The following is a 20,729-nucleotide window of genomic DNA, read 5'->3' as shown; positions in this document are numbered from 1 at the left end:
CAGCTTCAAGGGGGATGCACGCCGAGGTACCCCATGACACGTTTGTCCCCGGGCTCCACCTGCTTTTCTTGTAGTCCAAGCTTTTGTTTAGATGACAAAGTTTGTCTAAACACATCTGCAGAGAACACTTACTAATGTAATGTATGTAGTCACATGTATGATCTGTCTCGTGTGTTCTGACTTGGCTGGTGGCATGTCTGCGGGGTAACTCCAACACCTCCTTTTATCTGTTTTTCTGCATCCCAGGCAGGCCTGATGCTGCCACTCAAGGTGGATACAAAATGCCTGTAAACAACTGTGGCAGAAAAACTGGTCCCAGCAGGTCAAGCACTTTGTTCTGCTTGAGGAAGGCAGCCCGCAGGGCCCTCTGAAGTGTTCACACCAGGCAAGAAGGCCAGCTGGCAGGAGAGGCGCTGTGGAACTCCACCCAGACACGGTGGGCAAGGGAACCCCACAGGGCAGCTGGGGGAACGGTGTTTGAGACCTTGCAGGCATTGCAGCCCTGCTCCATGCCTGTCTCCACTCCGTGTCACTGCAATAGCTTGCTTCTGGTGGAGGCACCACAGGTCACTTCAGCCAGCATTTGGCTCATTTCTTCCTCCTCTGGTCTCAAACTGTCCCAAACCCAAAGGTCCCAGCTGCTCCCAAGACCTAGGGGAGAGGGACAAGTGAGTGGCCAGTCCGCTGCTCTCTCACCAGCTCCCTCCCAAACCGAGAGGCAGAAGGGGACAAGCCACCCTTGCGCTGCAACTATCAGGTAGCCCGTGGAGCACATCACCCTTGTGTAGTGAAAACATACCAAAGGGTGTTTTATAACAGTATAATATATCCCCTTGGAGGCTGTATTTCCTAAGTGTACTGATACAGTAGTAATGTTATCCCAGATTCTCTCTACAGGTTACTCACTGAAACAATATACTCTTTCTTTCTCTGGAAACGAGACTCATGAATAGCTACCAGACTTTTCTGTTACTAGACACTGTACAATTATATATATCAGATGACTCATTAATCAAATAGCTCGTTATTGGGATATAGGCAGGCTTTCAGCACTCCACGTATTGCTTTTGTGCAAACAGCCCAGGAATAAACAATGGGCATCGGTGCAGGGGACAGTCAGCTGTCATCACCCACACAGCTGAGAGGTCCTCGATGCACAATGTATCAATGTGAGATATTTTCCTTCTCTGATCCGATTCTGGCTCACCAAATGGTACTTGTGTAGGAAATTTTTACTACTGTAATTTCTTTGGGTCAGTGTCAAGGGCTGTCAGAGAGCAAGGCTGGCTGAGGCTGGGTTGAGGAACGGCCTGAGGGAGTGCCTCGCTTCTCCCAAGCTGCTCAAGTCCAGCAATCATCTGCAGGACACCGTGCTGGGGGTGGCCTAAGCAACTGCAGCATCCCCCTGTCAGGGAAGGTTGTACCATGATATTGGTGTGAATCTCCAAATGATAACCAGCAAACATAGCTTTGATCTTACTGCTCAGTGATGACAGACTGTGTGAAAAGACAAGGAATTTACAACACTTCATGCTCTGCAGTGCAAGAAGACAATGTGCAGCTCCTTATTCCACTGGAACCCTTTGAGCTGGATGCACCTTTGCAGCTGAATCTCACTGCAGCTTTGTCATGTGCATGTTAAATGAACCCCAACAACCATCTCCCAAGGCCTGCGAGACAAGGTTCTCCCCTGGTGCACACACCACACGCCTGGTCTGAATCAGCGCTTTTGCCTTGCATTCTTTGGCCGTGGATCACACCAGCATTTTGAACTATGTGCTCTGAATTTCTGGCTGCTGTCTCATTACCTTTTTTTCTGCGCCAATGTGATTAGGTGGGGTTTTATTCTTTTTTTTTTTTTTTTTTTTTTCTTCTTGCCCTTTCTACTACACGCTGTAGGTTATGGCCAGCCTGCGCTGAAGTTCAAGAACATGTGACAGAAAGGATGATTCCTGGTTCCCTTCCCTCCATCTCCTCATTCCCTGCATCCATAAATGGATCAACACCCCAGTCACACCTGAGCTGTGCTGTCCTCCAGATCGGGGAGTGCTGTGGTTCTTGCTAGAGTGCTCTGTAAATGTAAAGACATGTAAATGTAGCTCAAGTCATGAAGTCAGCCAGAGCAAGAGGGATACAGGAGAAGACAGAAGCAGCTTATGGTTCTTTCATGCTCTTTCCTTGGAGTGGTTTAGTTTCAGTGTTAGCTCTGTTAGCACTCCAGGTTCAGGTGGCTGCCAGTGATAGGCAAGCAGGAGGATGCCACAAAACACATTTGCATTGATTTCACAGCTCAGCAATGGCATCCTCCCAAGCAGCTCCTGCTGGGATAATCCTGGCCCCTGTATGACAGCGCTTTCTGCCACCAGCCCTGCAGAAGAGTCTATTTCTGCAAGCCTGGCCAGAGCCTTGTGGCTGGTTCAGTATCATTAACACAAGCTATGTCCATAGATCCAGACTACCTAGGAATTTGTGACTATTCTTTGCAGCAGATATTGATTCCTGCAGCCATTCTGAGGGCTGCTGTTTACCTCCTCTTGGATGGAAGTCAGTTTGTGCCAGCCTTTGTCTTGAGTGGCTACAGGCTGACAGGGGAATGTGCACTTGGAAGGCTGGAGACAGATGGAGAAGCTTTGTGTTGCAGCTGGTAGGCCAGGGACTTTCACCCCTCTTGGTAACCAGTCACTGTGTTTTACACAACCTTTACCAAGGTAGGTTGTATGTCAGAAATAGCTGGGAGCTACTCACCTGTTGCACATAAATCTCAAACATGCAATTGCTTTTCACACTTTTCCTCCGTTTGTTTCTTCACTCGGGTCAGTTCATTTATGTGGAAGCAGAATGTCTGAAAATGGATTCAAACCTTTGGTTGTCATGGAATTATCAATCTCAGAGCATGTCATATTATGTTAAAATGAATCAGTAGAATTATTTTATTTGCTTTCTATCAACTGGACGTGAAGCAGGTCTCCAAAAAAGCAAGGATCCCAGGCCAGATTATCAACAGATGTAAACTAATTGGTATAATTTTATACCAATGTAAAAACTGGCTCTGTATTGCAATGCTGAAATGTCACGCAACACAGTGCTATGTCTTTGCACATTGGTATAGAAACTGAAATATAAAGGAAATCTGTGTTTCCTGACCTGTGAATTATGTTGACTCTCCCAGGACAGCAGTGGCAGCTCTAGATTTTCTGGTTGCTCTCCTTCTTCATCTTAATTTCTACTTCTGAACTGAATCTGAGTAGTAAAGCCTGCTCAGATGCTGTTTTCTTTCTGCTCCCCTAGGATAGTAAGGCATTTTCCCTTTATTCCATAATTTCCATTATACAGGAAATCCACTCAAGCATGGACCCTTGGCAGCCGTTTAGCATCCTGAGGGGGGGGCCTTCTCCCACTGTGCACCCGTACATTACCTGAGGAAATCTACTTAAAGAGCGTTTGAACCCAGCTGCAGGTGTTGATATGGGAAGGGCTAACAAGTAATTCAGTATGGAGGAAGGAAGAAGTGCTTTCATTTTATAGTAGGCATGGGGGAAATGGATCTGTATAGATGTACTTCCATCCCATCTCAGAGGACTCTGCTCTCATTCACAATTGCAATGCCAGAGCAATGGAGATGCAAGAAAGCTGATGTTAAAGGTAGGGGGAAACTGTGCCGGTATTCAGGATGAATTGCTTCAGTGTTAAATTGTACATTTGAACAATTATTTGAAATCATGGAAAAATAACACCACTTAAATGCATACCCAAGTGTGCATGCCTCTGGTAAGGATTGCAACCCGCTTTTATTCTCCTAACAGTGTTTAAGGGCCTGGATCCACCTTGAGCAATACTAAAGAGAATTCATGTAAATAGTTTATGAATTTTATATAAACTGCTTCCTTCCACTGGCAGTAATATATATATGGGAACTGTCACTAGCAGAAAAAAAATTTGCCACAAAACAGATGAGACTTTTGATGGCTGGAAAGGTTTTACAAACAGGACAAATGAGAGCAAGCTGTATTTCAAAGCTCAAAGTACCTGCATGCAGATGTAAACCTCTCCCTGCAACAAACCCTGTCCCCTCTATTTCTTTCAGCACCACAGGGGGATTCCACGCGCCCACCCACATCCCAACCTCCCCATTCTCACCTGTGCTGCTCTGAAGAAGAAAAAGGAGCACAACTATCTGCAGTCCTTTGATGAGGGGTCAGGGAACCATCTGCTTCTGCTTCTCTTCCCCATTCAGCTGAGGCCCCACCAAGGCCACCTCAAGCAGACAAACGCCTGCACCTTCTCCCTGACAGCTGTGTTAATAAATCGCGCTCAGGATTCAGATTTAGCCTGTGACTCACTTGGATCTCCAGATCTCTCTCTGCGATGCAGCTTCTTTTGCCTCCTCGATATTTCTAGCTTTCCTTAATGATCAATTTTTTACTCCCCATCACCCCAGACTGAAACAGGGTTTTATTTATTTTTATATACTTGGTTCTAATATATATTGGCAAAAACAAAAAGATCACTAAACCCATGACACTGAATATGGCAAACAAACAGCAACGATCGACAAGAGATTCTAAAGCAGTTCTGCTGCTGCTCTGTGGCTAAGTCAACATCATCCTCCGCTAACAGCCAGAAGAAAGAGTTTCGCCCTTAGCCTGTACCTCTCATTTCCCTTACTTCTGGCTTTAGGTCCTCTGGCAAAGGCAAATGTAATAAAGATAAAAGGTGAATTTCAGATCCACAATATTTTGGAGCCAGACTTTTTGTTCTATTGTGATTACACCTTTTTGACACCAGTTGTCTACCTCTAGGTTTGCTGTCTTGCTCCGTTTAAGGATCTCTGCCCAAATGCAGTGAACATACTCATTCAGTATTTGTGAGGCACAAACACACATAAAATAGGGTGAAAACTGCATCTGTGCTATGTGAAAAATTATCTTTGTGTATGATTTCCTCCCAGCCTGTCCCACATGACACTAGCACAATATCACATGCCTCTGAGAACAAGCTCATTTAAGAAATATGGGTTAAGTATGCAGACTACTATTAATATTTGATGTATTGAGTTATTAGATATTTATAAGGAATCAGCTAAAGTACGTAATGATGCATACCATGAATACATAATGTAATTGCCTTTTTTTGTTGCAACTACAGTTAATCAAGTTTGACAATATAAAGAGAATTTCGAGTATCTAGAGTTTTAACAAATATTAACAGAGCAAAACACAGCAGGCTTGTGTCTATTAATGTACTGATTCTATTAATTTCCTTAAAAGAATGTGCTTAATAAAGAAATCAGAGACATGCAAATCGGGGAAAGATAAAGGAAAGATGAGATCTGGTGAGATCTGCATGCAACTAAACCCCATGTTTTAGTGATTTTGTGAGTTTGGCAGAAAGGGCAGGTCTGTAACAGCAAAGGCTCTGAAGAAAGCAGCACAGACATGAAAACTTTTCAGGCTCAGCTGGCATTCAGAGATTATTACATCACTCTACAAAGCTTGTACGATTTATGCCTTTGAGGTTTAAATGCACCAGCTGGGTTCCTGCACTTTTCTTTCAGCTTAACTACACCAGGATTAGGTTTGAGTTAACTTTCCTTTCCAAAATGGCATGCCCTGTGTTTCCTGCAATAAAGCTCTTCCCCTGTGTTTACCCGTGTGTTAATACAGTCTTTAATCCCTACTGAAAGTGGATTAAGATCCCTGTGGGTTGAATTTGCACAGAGCAAGGCCAGCGCAGACCACACCATGCTCTGCATGAGCCTGACAAGTGCTAACCCACTGCACCAGAATGAGCCTGCCCCTTCACCTGGTGTCCTCCAGGCATCCAAGGCTCTCCAGACCCTTAACACTAATAACCTGCTTTTAACACCAGTATCCAGCTGGGATCAGGACTCGGCAGGTATGCTGCTGGAGTACCTTCCTGCAGCAGGGCAGGAGCACTGTCACAGCCAGCATGGGCAGGCAGCACTCCGCTAGCCAGGGTTCCTGCATCTGCTTCCCCCTCTGAAGGCTGGCAGAGGTGCTGGTGACCCCTGAAAGAGCCACTGGCTTAGACAAAGTTGACTTATGTATGTAAAGGGATGTGCAGTGCAGAGCAGAAGGCTACAGGAGGGGGCCTGGAAATCAGCACCATAAAGTGGCAATCAGTTAGCTGAAAGGAATGTGCTCGAGCTTGTAGGCCACAAACCCTGGGAGGACAAGGAATGTCAATAGATAACAACCAACGGGATGAGTCATGCCGGGAAAAGATAAGGGAACGAGGAACAGATGGGTGCCAAGGAGAAGTAACACGTTGCTGTTAATTGTTGACTGTAAAAACTTACTTAAAGCGCCCTTTGTTCGTAGTTAACCACCAGTTGGGGATTGCCTAGTATGCAATGCTTAGCTTAAAGAACCAATCTGTTTAAAGCGCGCAGCTTCTGAAACATGTATAAACTCCTGATTGTGTACAATACATCAACATCTTGCTTGCATCAAGCTATGTCCCGTCTCTTCATTCGCTGCAGAAAGCCAAAAAATGTAATTTAGGGGAGTTTATCTGACATCACCACAAAGCAAATTGTTCCTTGTGTTAACAAAAAGCCGAGGGTGAAGCACAGTGATATTCCTGCTCCCTGGTTCCTTTGTGTGGAGCATGGAGAGGATCTGGGGCAGCAATCTGTCCCAGATGTGAGATGGATGCTAAGGCTGGCCATCAGTATTTGGGGTCAAAAACCCCAAATCATGGTTCTGTTTGGTTCCCTGTGTGCTTTGCAGTGCAGGACAAGCCGAGCATCCCAGGGTGCAGTGTAAGAGATCTACAGCCCTGAGCACTTGGCTGTTGCTCTGAAGATGTTCCTGCCCCACACACGCTGCCGTGCAGTGAGCTAGTACAAACCTTGCTGCACGAACTTGGTTGCTTTTGCCACATGGTGATGTGCAGAGGCATGGTCCCTGATGATGGGAGTCTGGGCCCTACCATGGGCAGACAAGCACTTAGGCGCTATTCTGAAGTGTCTAGAGAAGGAGATCTCCCTGGGTTTCCATGCAAGTTTCTTTTCATTCCTTTGAATGAAGCCTTCTACAGGCTTCTTGACAACTTCAGTAGCTCTCCTTGGCATACTTAAAAGGGCCTCCCTGATGCACAGCCCTGCTGGGTGGAACAGATTTCCCTGTGGTGCAGCTGTAGTACACTAACCTCACAGAGGCAGGAGGCAGGCTCACTTTGCTCTGCTGTGAAGGAGGGGAAAGTCAAATCCATGGTGGTCTGCCAAGGGTGGCTCCTCCCAGCATCCTCCCCAGATAACTCACCAGCCAAGGGTCTCAGAGTGCTTAGAGACCAGACAAGTCCTTCTCCTACTGAAAAATGGGCCATATGTGATTTATTTAAAGAACGGTGTGCTCATGTTTATCTGAGGAGACCCTTGTTGTTAACTCGAAGATATACTAAATCCTTGAACGGAAGTGTGCTAGTGGTCCAGGCACAAGATATGTTAATGTTGTTAACTTGAAGATATACTAAATGGGAGTGTGCTAACTGTCCAGGTGTGAGATGTTAATGAGTTCCCAGACAGTTAATGAATAGACATGAGTGACTTGTATAAAGAGGGGGCTGAAAGTTTCCCTCGGTGTGCATGGCTTTGGAGGAGCGATCCCCCATGCACCCAGCGCTGCCAAATAAGGGTAACCTCCGCTCACTCGAATGTTGGCGATAGATTCTTTGAATCACTACTAGCTAGGAATACTGCATTATTTATTACCTTTTTACTGTTTTCATGTAGAGCTGGGGTGGGTGAAATAAACTATGTTGGCAAAATGATGTTTTAGCCTGGTTTGGTTTGTTTTTTTTTTTTCCTTTTACCATTAGTTCAAAGCAATCAAGACTAATCTGTTCCCAACTGGTATCAGTAGGTGAGCAGTAGTGTGTAACCTAGATCTGTCTCAGCCCACAGAGCAAAGCACCTCCAAAGTGTCTGAATGTCCCTTTGCCAGCGTTTGCAGTGTACAGACCTTCACCAGAGTGGCTGATATTGGAGCACTTAATTTTGAAAGAAAAAAAAAATGCCACCAACTTCCTTTATGTTCCTGTTCACTCCAGATCTGGTTAGCATCAAAAAGCACCAGAAAGCTCAGCTTGTTCTGACAGCGAAAGCTGTCTATGGGTAGCTGGAGTAAGTTGGGCAGCCAGCAAGGACATGGGAGGGGGATCCAATTCAGACTGGCTATCAGATCAACAGCTGCTGCAGACTTAATTTCCTTTTATAGAAGGGACATCGTGGGAACTGTTACTCTTCATGGCCTGTGGAATCCTCAGCTTAAAAACTGCCCTCCCTGGGGACCAGAAACTATGCAACATCTCAAATGCCGGTCTGTGTGTTTGCTCAGGTTTCCGCTGCAGCCAAAAGCAGCGGGCTTGTCTTTGTTTCGGGCAGACCTGTGAAGCCTCCCTGTTCCGCGGCTCCTGGACCCATTACTTGGAGTCACAGGGGGTGAGAAAGCCTGTAACAGTTCAGAGGGGTTACAGGCAGGTGGTAAAGGAGGTGCAGAGTCAGGGCCACCCAGGAACAGGAGGAGGAATGTGCTAGTGACGTACCTGTTGCCAACACCTATTGCTGTGTGTGGGGCACCGCAGGGCAGGGCGCAGGCTCTGGTGTCTGCCAGGGTCTGGTGCTGAGGGCCACTGAGCACAGCAGCATGCCAGCAGCCCTTACAGGGCTGGAGAACAGCTTTCCTGCTGATAGCCACCATTCCCCTCATCCTCAGAGCCCAGAACACCCGTCATCAGGGAGGGGTGTGCATCTTGGGCAGACCTGAGAACACATGCCTCTGCTGTTCCCTCGTATCTGCATTTAATAAAAACCAGGATAAGCCTGGGGTGGCAGCGGGGAAGGGGACAGGACTTGGCATATGGCCAGGGAAGGTCACCTTCTTAACATGGTTTATGTCTTTTCTTGAGATGCCCACCATCGCAGTCTTCACTCTTAACCAGCAGCTCCTCATTTTGCAGAAGGAAGCTGCTTGAGGTTGGAGTTTATTTACACTGACAACAAATGTCAAGGCACGGAGCCATCAGAAAAGCTTGGTGGTGGTAGCAGTTTGCATGGTCTGCATAGGAAGCTATCTATAGCAACCGGGAGGCCACAGAGGGCACGTGTTATCACCACTCCGTAGGATACACTCTGTCTGGTCGTACACTGGGAGTTATATATAAAGCCATATACAAAAATATAGAAGAGCCCTGTGGCTGTGTTGGAAAGCCTCATCCGGGCACATCTCTAGCAGAATCCTGTCCTTGGCCCCACCAAAGAGCTGCATATTTCAGAGGCTATTTCAGAAGGGTGCTGGCCAGCAAGCACCACCCGAGGACAGCTGGTCTGTAAAGTATAAGCATACGGACCAGAGTGCAAATATGCCCAATCCTTCTAAGATTTCTGATTTCCTCTGAAGTATCTTCATGCTTTATAGAAACACACACACACACACATTCCCATCTCTGTACCTTGCACATCAGCACGGTATTAAACCATCCCACCAGCTCAACTCCCCTCATTTAATTTACAAGTGCGAGGGCTGGGGAGGGGGCGGGGGGGGGGGGGGGTGGCGGAAATTAAAAACATTGCAATCTTAAAGTAGGACTAAAGAACTGTAACAAATAATCCAGGGAGGTCCTTAAGACGCCACCAAACTGCTCCAAGACAGGATCAGCTGTCCCTATGTCATTCCCAAGTTATTCTAACCTGCTGTGAAAGAGCACACCCGACAAAAGCTCCCTGGGCAGCAGGTTTACAAGGAGGATGCCTTTTGGTGTGATGCTCCTCCACAATGAGTCTGAAGTAAAAGGAGGCTTTAGTGGTGTAGTAAGCAGTATGGAGACTGACTCCAAGAACAAAAAGTAATTTTGTAAAGTGAGCCTATTTTAGCAGGGCATGGTCATCATTTAAAGAAGGTTGCTAAATGAGTACTCCTGGACAGGTTAAGCTCTGTGCTTAGCAAAACCTTTAAATAAACCGAATTTATTTAGCTTTCTAGGCAGCAAAAGCACCACGCCTTTCCCACAAGCACTCAGGAAGGGTGACAAACAACAGAAGCTGTGCCTTGACTTCGATCCTGTACTTTTTCATGTCAAATTGTGCTTCTGCAGGTTTCACACAAAAGGACAAGGTGGGATCCTCCCTCCCAGGGTGAGGCAGAGCCTCCATCCCTTGTGCTGTAGCAAAGGGGACATGGGGAGACATCTGGAGGGAAAACCAAGGATGGCTCTTGCAGAAATACGTTTGTGGAAGCCTCCATGGTCTCCTCGAATGCAAGCATGCAAGGTGCTTGGTTTAACTGGTGCACCAGGTAGCTCCTGGTCCTTGTACCAGAGCCTGGTTATCAGCACTGTTACAAGTTCACATGGAAGCCACCTTCACACACACAGATGACCAAAACTGTCAAACACGGGCTTCCACATGCATTATCTCCCTCCTCTCAGTGGTGGGTTTAACATAAACAACCCAATCTGGGAAGCTGAAAGCTCTTTCCTTATCACAGACCTTTCCCCTCTCATGCACACTTTGAAATTCTTGAAGTGAGAGGCTGCGAACTATTCTCACACAGACTTTCTCCTCCTTAACGAACTTCCCCTTTTTTATTGAGAGGTGGGACCGTTTCCTTCCTTGGAATCCTGCATCTCCAGTGATAACGGCCACTTTCGCCCAGTCCCATTCCTAAATACAGAGCCTGTACCTACAGATGGACATCTTAAAGGATGTCCTTGCAATGTGGTTACCAAACAAGGCACTTTGTCAGTGCCTCAAGAACAAAGCGGTACCGTGGGGGTTTGCTGCCTTTGGTGGGTCCAGCTGGAAGGCCTCTGGAGGTGGTTGTTTCTGTGCCCTTCAGAGGGAACTGTGTGGGCAGTTCTTCACCCACAACACCGGTCTGGCTTGCAGAAAACCCCACCCCACAACTGCTACAGATCATAAGGAGTAACAGTTTTCCCCAATTCCCAAAGAAACAGTTAATTGATTTCTATTAAATTTAGAAACTAATCAAGCAAATTGAGACCAGGAAGACAAAAGCTTTAAAATGGTGGGCTGAAAGTGTAAATCTGTGACCTCTCAGTGGAGTAATTTAACAACCATTTAGTATAAGGATGATGAGGCTTTCTTCTCTTTCACCTAGTGCTTATCTAAAGTGAGAAAAACTTAAGTGGTCTCTACTTGCAACAACAAAACAAGAGCTTTCCATAACCACCACAGTATCTAACACCAGCCCAAACAGACCAGTATTTTCATTCAACTGATGAATTTTGGAGATGGTTCACATTTTAGTGGCAGCAATAGGATCTGCTTTCTAGGGGTCTCTCTCCTTCTTACATCCTGACATCTTTTACCTCCACAGGAGCACCAATAGCAAGGTTCTTCCAAATGCAAGGAGATGGGCTCTCCAAAAAGGCTCTGACTTCGGAAATTGTTGTTCCTTCCCCTTCTACAAATGGTAACCCCAAACTGGATGGCTGAGGACTTGCAACAAAGATGAAATGCATTTTTCTGGGAATATTTAGTTTCTACAGGGCATTTAATTTTCAATAACGGCTTCCATGGAGAACTGCATATTTGATGTAGCTTCTTCAGCTCCTCTCAGGTTGTCTTTTACTTTGTTACAGGGCATTAAGAGCATGGAGCAAGGCAGACCTAATAATGTGCTTCAAAATACGTATTTTTGGTATTTCTTCAACACCCAATTTAACTATTAGCTTCTTTCACAGCTGACAACTGTTTCATTTAGAAAAAAAGTTCTCAAGATTAAAAGTTCATAAACTTAAAGGTAATTAACAATGGTCTTCCAAAATAGTGTTATTGTATCTGCCAGCAGCTACGTACAAATCAAGTTGCTGTGAAAGCCCCAATGACGCTCAGTCCTCAGATCCTATTGAAAGAATAATACTTAACTTCCCTTGTTCACAAGTCAGTTCAAAATTGTTTTTCTGGAAGAGGAGGCAGAATCACAGACATAGTTTGTGAGCCCTTTAGGGGCACCCAGCTGTATATATTTGTCATCCCTAGCCAATATCAGCAAGCTTTGAGCGCTGCTGAGGATTACAGAAGGCATTAATATTGTAAATACATTCTTGAGAAACGGTAAGAAATAGGGAGCAGGTCTGTGGTATGACACCACTGCTGGAACATCAAAAGGTTGTGGCAGTGTAGCCATTCTGCATAGCGCAGTCCCTGGCAGCCAAGACTTTATGCATTCTCAAGCACATGATAAAACCATTTAATTTATTAATTTCTTTAGGTTCAGCCTCAGACATGTAAAGCTATGGTTAACACAAAATTAATATAGGTGGTTAGTAATCACAGCATTTACATTTTTAGCCACATTTAAGCTTCATAGACATCTGTTTTGAAAGTGATTTTAGGTTATGGACTCTACTTACTTGTGAAACTGTTGTCCATCAATCTATCATTTAAATTTGTCTAATCAGAAAACACAATAACCATAAAAATGGGAGAGGTAGTGCAGTCTAGCATTAACTACACAGGCAGAATCAAAAGCGTCTGCTACACAGGAACATTCAGTGATCACCGTTTGTTTGCCTGACATCAGCTGGGGCATTAAGAATGGCAAATCATGCGTGCAAAGTTCATTATTAGCACAGATTTTTGTTAACTTAAAAAAGATTAAAGATTTCAAACCAATTAAAGTGATTAGATTCTCAGTGCGGGGTGAAGGCCTACACATTTTGCTGGCTTCAGAACAAACTTTGGGAGTTAATGGGAAACAAATGCACCTCCTGCAACCTTTAGAAAAAGGCAACTCTGCTGTCAACATTCAGCCTGAAAAAATGCTGGGAAAGAAAATAGCTGGGAAGAAAAAGAAGTTGTAGAATAACTGGGCACCAAGGAGATATGAAACGTAACACCTGTAACAACCCAAGGTAGCTTATGAATACGGAAAACAAAGCAAGAAATCTTAGCCACTTTTCAAAATAGAACACTGTTAAAAAATTATTTGCCATGAGAAATTAACTTGTTATTCACCGAACAAGATTTTTCGCTGTTGTCCCCCTGCTTCTGCTTCTTTACCCTGATGCCCCTCACCGATAAGGGAAGGTGAGTTCACATCATGGAAACTCGGGAAACTCAGGAACTATAGTTTAGGATTTTGCAAGTACGGATTTGCCCCATGATAATCAAATACATCATTCCCCTGAAGTCAAGTAAGAATCAATATTTGGGCTGTTTCCCAGCACTTAAAGCACCTTATTCAACTTCTGAAATTCAACACTACTTCCTCTAACAGTGATATAGTAAATGCTAAAAAACTTGTAGACAGTTCTCCAGCAAGGCAGAGACACACGTAGGGACGCATAGCTACAATTACATCTCATTTTCATTGTAACTTCACCGTGTTCCAAAAACCCACTCTACCACCTGCTATCAAGGACAAGAAAATACTGTACTTTTGAATTATTTTCACTCCAAAGTTTTTTTTATTTATTTCTTCTTAAAGGATTCTCAGCTAGGCAGAAGCCCATGACCTGAGCATCTTCTGTTCAGGGAAGCTACCTCGGCCTTTGCTGACCAACATTCCATTACGCCCTGTCACGAAAACAGACTCCCACAGGGCTGCTGTAGTGCACCCCCAGCCTCGTAGGTCCTCTCTTTTAGGGATCTCTACTGTTTCTTTTTATTTGCAGTTGAATTTCAGGTCGATGTCAGGATGTGGGGAACAAAGGCAATCCCCAGACTCTACCCTTCTCACTCCTCACTCCCTCATGTTGCTTGAGTCAGTACCTCCCTCTTGCTCCTGCTCCCCAATCTATGCACTTAACACTTCGCAACTCAAATCCTTTCCACCTTTTTGGTTCCCCCCTTACTCCATATTCCCTTCCCTATTTTTCTCTTGCTGCAACCCTCTGTATATCCCAGTTTTAATATTCTTATTAATTTAATATTCTCTTACTCTGCACCAGTCCTACTCAAGCACCTCGTTCCCCCTCCCAAATACTAACCCCACAGTCCTTGTTTCCACTGCTGATTTCTTACAGTTCTGCCAGCTATGTAAGCCTCTCTTTCTAGAAGGAAGGTGTCTGCTGGGACCTGCCTAGATCATGCATCTTACTTCCAAGCCCTGCCCCATGCTCCTTCTCTGCTTTTCCAAGCAGACCACCACCACTGGTGGTGTTCCTACTGCCACCATGGAAATCAGTCTGTTTATAGAAATAAAAACAATTTAAGTAGGAAGGCTGCTGCAGATTTGGACACCAGGATTATTCTGGTAGCCTGAAGATGCCCATTGGATCCCTCTGTGACATGTCTGAGAGGAGTGCAACAACTCTACCATTTCCACTTGCACTGTATCGCAAAACCAGAACCATGGATATTCCTGAAGCTCTTTTTGCTGACTAGGGGTCTATATCCTGCCTCTTTGGGCTTAGTGGTGGCAAATGCTGTGCTTAATCTGTCTTGACTGGTCTTCAGTTACCGGTGTTTGGAAGTCCTTTAGAAAAAAGAATATGCCTTAATAACTGGCAAGCAGAAAGACACCCTGGTGTCTACTATATGTCTGAAATCACCTGCCATAAACACAACAGCTGCAAAATTATTTGCTTTGATGCTGAGCAGCATGTCAAACATCGAAGTAAGGCACCACTACTAAATAATGAACATGAGAATGTTCATCACCTCTCTAACAGTAAACCACTGCCACTTACTTTAAAGCCCACTGTTTCATTCTTTACACAGAATGGTTAAGAATCTCGGAATTACTTCACACTAAAAAGGAAATAAGTATAAAAAAAATAAACTGGAGTGCAGTTGTATGATTTTTATTTATTGCAAAGGCTTGACGTCAGAAACAGGTTCTAATGCTACTCTCGCACACAGCTATTCTTCCAAAAGACTGTGTTGAGTATGTCTTATTGACATAATACATCACATAATACATCAATACATCACTCTCATTCAATTTCACATGAAGAGAGTATTTCAGATGAAAACTGCATCTGTGTAGAAGATACTCAAAAAGAATTATGGAATCCATTTAGTAAGGCCACATAACTTTAGAAGTCCAGTATATTGAATAATTTTACTTGTATTTACTTGATATTTTTTTTTAAACAAATTTTATGGAATCTGAAAGTAGATAATGAAAGGTAACTTTTAACTGTGACTTAACATGGGAGATTGTCTACCCAGAAGTATGTAAGACATTAAGATCATAAAGAACTCCAAGGATCTGTGCTATACTGTAGGATATGTAGAACAGATTTTGAAAATACTTTCTTATTATATATTTTGACACAGTATGCACAAATTTAGAAAAATAAAGTAAAAATGAAATTTAAACGCCTCAAGGGATTTCTTAGAAGTAAAGCCATCTGAAGAGCCAATTACAGTCTGCGGTGACAAACTTCTATATAATCAAAATATTTATTTTTTTCACAATGCAGAATAACCTGCTGAAGGCAACTCCCTATTGAAGTTATGCCAGCAACACAGATCTGATTGTATGACTCCAGCACTTAAAAGAGCACGTTGGTTATGCATGGCTTTTAACCTTGGGCTACAATTACGCTACCAGAACTAAATTCAAGTCTAAATCAGTCATGTAGAGAGGTGTGTGTTGTCTGATCAGTGTTTAGAGTCCTTGTTTTCCAGATCTGATGAAGGTGGTGAAGGCGCTCTGAGGTTCTTGTGCTTACATTCAGGGCGGGATGAACTTTGCAAATACCAGGTTCTCCAATTAACGACAAACCGCAGATCCCAAAGTAGGTATGTAAAGCATCTGAAAGAAGGACAGAAAAGGAAAAAGAAAATTGTCAGTCTGTCAGGCTGTAACAGCTAAGCTTTCTTGGATTCCAACACCCCTGAATAACTACAGCCAAGGAAAACAAACACACAGGCACTAAATTTTAAAGTAGAGTTTTAACAGAATAAATAAATTGCTGCCTAAAGCCACCAGCCATGAACTAATAGTCTGCAATCTCTTTAACTACAGTCTACTTCTGTTTCCTAACAATCCCAGCCCACAATTTATTTCTTCTTAGCGCTCAGACCAAATAGGAAAAGAATCTGAGGATCTGCAAATAATTTCAGTCCACAAAGAAAATTTTTTTTCTCCAAACAGGGAAGACTTTTTTTGGCTGATTACTTGATGAACAGCTGACTACTGAAACATCAAAATTAATGCCAATAGCTACCGAACAGCTACAAGTATGAAAGAAGTCATTACTTTACCTAGCTTCCTCCCCTTCATGAGAGAATACCCTAAGATTAGGAATTCATGAGGTGGCTTATCAGCCACAACAGATGAGCGCCACCAAAAAATGCTTTCTTCCCCCTGTCCCTACCTTATACCAGCACTACATCTTGCTGAACACCCTCCATGACCTAAAGCAATTGAAAAAACATGGAAGAAAATTAACTCAAGCATGAGAAAATGGATAGTTTTCTGACATTTCAGTGAATTAAACTGGTTTGCAGAAGGTTTTGAGACACACCAAAGCTAGTGCTAAGAGCAGAAAGGACGTACAGTGGTACCTGGGGAAGCCAGGAGGAAGAGAATTAAACCCGATTCCTCTGGGCAGCAGCAAGCCATTGTATTGGATTATCTGCCCATGAAATCATAGGCTAAAGATGGGAACAGGATGCAAACTTCATGTGCCCCTTACAAATTCTCAATGCTTCGTAATCTTCTGGAGGTGTCAGCCATATCTGACTAAAATATTACAACAAGGTTATCTGGATAGAGAGACTCTGAAAGAAGGCTTCTGCCTACAAGTACTAACATGCAGACAAAAGCATGCTCAACAAAAACAGCCTCTACTGACCTTGCAGAAAGATGTCAGGCAAGAAGACTTGCACTTCAGGACGTACAGTGTACCAACCCCTGGGGACAGCTGCATTGATACCATATACAAATCTAATTACCTGTATATGGCTATTTGCTGGGTTTAACCACAAAGTTCAAAGTTCAACAGCTGCACAATTCCATGCTAACTTAATACTCAAATCAGTTCTAGCCAAAACACATATATGCAGCCCGTGTCCTCCTCTGTTTCAAGCTACGATCTTTCTGTTGCATTACCTGTACTTCATATGTGCTTCCAATACTTTTATATTGTGTATCATTTGAAGATAACAAGCGAGATAAATCAAAATTGCTGCACAACCTCCTAGAGCACGCAGCAGTACATCTAGTAGTTTAAAAGGAAAGTTTATTTAAATCTCATCATGACTTATGCACAGGACTGAAAAAACCAAAATGGCTTAGGTATGTGTAATAGCAAAATGTTACGGATTAACCCTGAATAATGGGCCATATATGATTTATTTAAAGAACGGTGTGCTCATGTTTATCTGAGGAGACCCTTGTTGTTAACTCGAAGATATACTAAATCCTTGAACGGAAGTGTGCTAGTGGTCCAGGCACAAGATATGTTAATGTTGTTAACTTGAAGATATACTAAATGGGAGTGTGCTAACTGTCCAGGTGTGAGATGTTAATGAGTTCCCAGACAGTTAATGAATAGACATGAGTGACTTGTATAAAGAGGGGGCTGAAAGTTTCCCTCGGTGTGCATGGCTTTGGAGGAGCGATCCCCCATGCACCCAGCGCTGCCAAATAAGGGTAACCTCCGCTCACTCGAATGTTGGCGATTGATTCTTTGAATCACCCTGGTAGAGAGCTAAACACCACAGAACTGCTCACTCACTTCTTACCCCTCCAACCCTAGCTTGAGAAGAGGAAAGGAAGAGCAGAAGTGAGAAAACTACAGGTCGAGGCTGTTATAGTATATGGGGAAAAAATCCTGGAAAGCAAGGCTGTTCTCACATGTAATGATTAGTTGGGAAGAGAAACACTGCAACTCCAGATGTCTCCCCGGCTTCCTCTGCCTTCTTCCAGCTTTCTTGCCAAACACAATGCCATGGGGTATGGGGTATCCCTGTGGCCAGCATGGTTCAGCCATCCCAGCAGTGCCCTGTCCCAGCTTCTGGTGTGCCCCCAGGCTGCTCGCTGGCAGGGTAGCGTCATTATCCCAAATGTGTGTTCTTCACCCAGTGTGCAAGAGCCGATCCCCACATAGAGCCATGATACATGTTTACTACACATCTGTGTAAAGATGTGTGCTAGGTGGTAAATCCACAAAGCTCGCACACCTTTTAACACACAGCAAAACATTTTATACACTTTGAACAAATGTTTACAATTATGTTTAGCCACACTTAATTCTCATGGGTTCCTAGGAGCCTCATCTCCATTTAAAGGTACAGTGTCCTTTATTTTCACTCAGCATGTTCTGTGGGGAGGGTCTTTGTTAGTATAGGGCTTTCTTTGCTCCAGGGTGGATCTTTTAGTATGTTAATCAGGCTAGTTCATACACAGTTCCAGTAATCTTCTGTTTGGTCTCACTCACTAATCATTTGGTTCTCATGTTTATCTTGTTATTTCTTAACTTCGTACTTTATAATGTCTGTTCCGTCTCCTGTCTCCCAAGGCCATGTCTTGTTAACTATTTGTAAGGGTGATTAACATCCTGTTTTTCAAATTCTTTCTTGTTTTTCATCATAGATATTTACATTTTTTTTTAAAGTAAATAATTCTGAAATCAAATCCCTCCTTTGAGATGGTAAGGGAAAAATTTACATTCTCCCCTTGTACTAGTCTGACATTTTCGTTTGTCCACTCAAGATTGAAGAACATCTCCATGTACACTGAATTGTATGCCTACCTTCTTTATCTATGAACTTAAATCTGGTACGCAAGAGGCCAGCCACTTCCAGCAAAGTCAGCCAAAGCGTCATCCTTTTTTATCTCATGTAAAATTTTAGTTTGTTTTTCTATCTCATTAAGGTCAGTAGATATTCTACCACTTTGGTACACACACCCCTGCTTAGCTAGAGCTATTCTATTTTGAATGGTAACCTCCGAACCTATTTTGATCTAATTTACCTGTTCCTTTTGGGGGATTGCATCTTTGGATATGAGTGCAGTAATTTTTCGGGAGATCCTCGGCTTATATTAAAGGCTATAATACTGCTCAAGATACATTAGCAGGGATAGGAATCCTGATTACAGGTATTCCGCTTTCCAGTGGTTCCAAGAAGTATGTACAGACCCAACCATTTGGTTCTCCCTACGCTTATTTTGTTATTTTTTTATGTATTCGTGGTGTCTGTTCCTTCTTCCAAGGCCATGTCTTAACAACTGTTTTTAAGGGCTGATTAACATACTCTGTTTTGCAAATTCTTTCTTGTTTTTCATTATAGATAAAGATTGTAATTTTTTTTGAAGTAATTTATTCTTGTGTCAGTGTGAGAAGAAGGAAGAAAGGCACTGATAGCATGTACACACTGCTTCATAACAGCTTAAACATCAGCATGTTATCAACACTGTTTTGCTCATGAATCGGAAACACAGCACCATATGGGCTGCTAGGAAGAAAATGATCTCACAAGGTAGCAGTTCTAACCACTTAACATGAAACACCTGGGAAAAAAAAAACCCGTATCAGTCACTTGTAAACAAAGAACAGAACAAATATGTAGATGTTCAGTTCTGTTTTGAAGTATGACTCTCCATACTAAGCCAGCGTCACTTCGTGCTTTACAAAAAAGTAATACCACTACTACTATAATGATATTCATAAGATTTTTCAGATAAAATTACTTATTGTATTTGACAACCTGTAAATTACTATCAACAAAACAAGTCATGTCTTACTTTGTTATGCTCATGCTTTCAGAGGATTACTAGCATTTAAGAGTCTTTTGACTTTTTAGATTTATTTTCAAAGGCAATAACGCCTTGTAAACTCATTGCTCAATAAGCATGCTGGTCCAAACACTACTAAGTCAAGAAAAAGTGTTAAATAATGCTACTGGTCTCCAGAACCAACAATGTATTGATTGGTTAGCATGGGACCATCAGGACTACAGGATAGTATTCCCCTGAATGACCAGAAGAACAGTCACTTGCAACTCTGAAATCCATGTAACACAGATTATCACAAGCAGTTGACTGTTTTCTGCAATTTCTTCTAGTCTACTTCCAAAAAAATTACTGCACAGCAGAGAGAAGATGACTATCCAAATTTAAACACAGCTTTTATAACACAGAAGCTACAGAAGTTCAAAATCTGAATACATCTTCAAAGCCACTTTTGCAAAAGTGGCGTGCTCTTACTTTGCAAACTTTCCCTGGCATATTCTGTCACATCTGAGTTCTGCAACAAAACCAAACTGAGACCACTGTTACCAGCTTTACAAATGCTAAATGCTTCAAGAAGAATTAATAATTTCTGTCCATATTCAACCTCAACAGAACTATTAACTCATTTGCAAGATGACCCATACCACTCTCATTACTTTTTGCATGTACATTGAAGAGGACTGTGTACACTTAAGCAACAGTAGGCTTTTGAGAACAATCAAGTGCACAGATGCTTCATGATAGTAAAATGTGAAATTTTTATTATGAAAACACACAATGATCAAAAGACAGCTTGCCTTCCAGATACTATACTGAGTTTGTAGGGAGCTCAGCTGTGTACGTATGGCAATAAAATCACACTTCCACAGGAACAATCTTTGCAATGTAGTGTTTATAGTCATTCTTCACCTTAGAACTGCATTAAGTTTTCACTCTTTCCTCCAAAACATGAACACAGACTTATCTCACCATCTGCCTGAGGAAAGAATGCTGCAATAAGCTAAGCTATCACCACAAAACAAAAGAGAGAGGAAAAGCTTGCTTTATATC

At 43.1% G+C, this 20,729-nt stretch overlaps 1 protein-coding gene across 1 annotated transcript in view; it reads right to left on the bottom strand.

Annotated features, from left to right (window-relative positions):
- Nucleotides 1-14,782: 14,782 nt before the first annotated feature.
- Nucleotides 14,783-20,729, bottom strand: part of PGGT1B (protein geranylgeranyltransferase type I subunit beta) — a 38,338-nt gene continuing 32,391 nt past the window's right edge. The window contains exon 9 of the mRNA XM_040579228.1: nucleotides 14,783-15,752. Within this exon, the coding sequence (XP_040435162.1) occupies nucleotides 15,568-15,752 (185 nt within the window). The 3' untranslated portion in view covers nucleotides 14,783-15,567. The remainder of the gene's footprint in view (nucleotides 15,753-20,729) is intronic.

Source organism: Falco naumanni, chromosome Z (genome assembly GCF_017639655.2).
Source record: "Falco naumanni isolate bFalNau1 chromosome Z, bFalNau1.pat, whole genome shotgun sequence".
Lineage (NCBI taxonomy): Eukaryota > Metazoa > Chordata > Aves > Falconiformes > Falconidae > Falco > Falco naumanni.
Note: the sequence above shows the minus strand (reverse complement) of the source record. Positions and strands in the feature narration are given on the sequence as shown.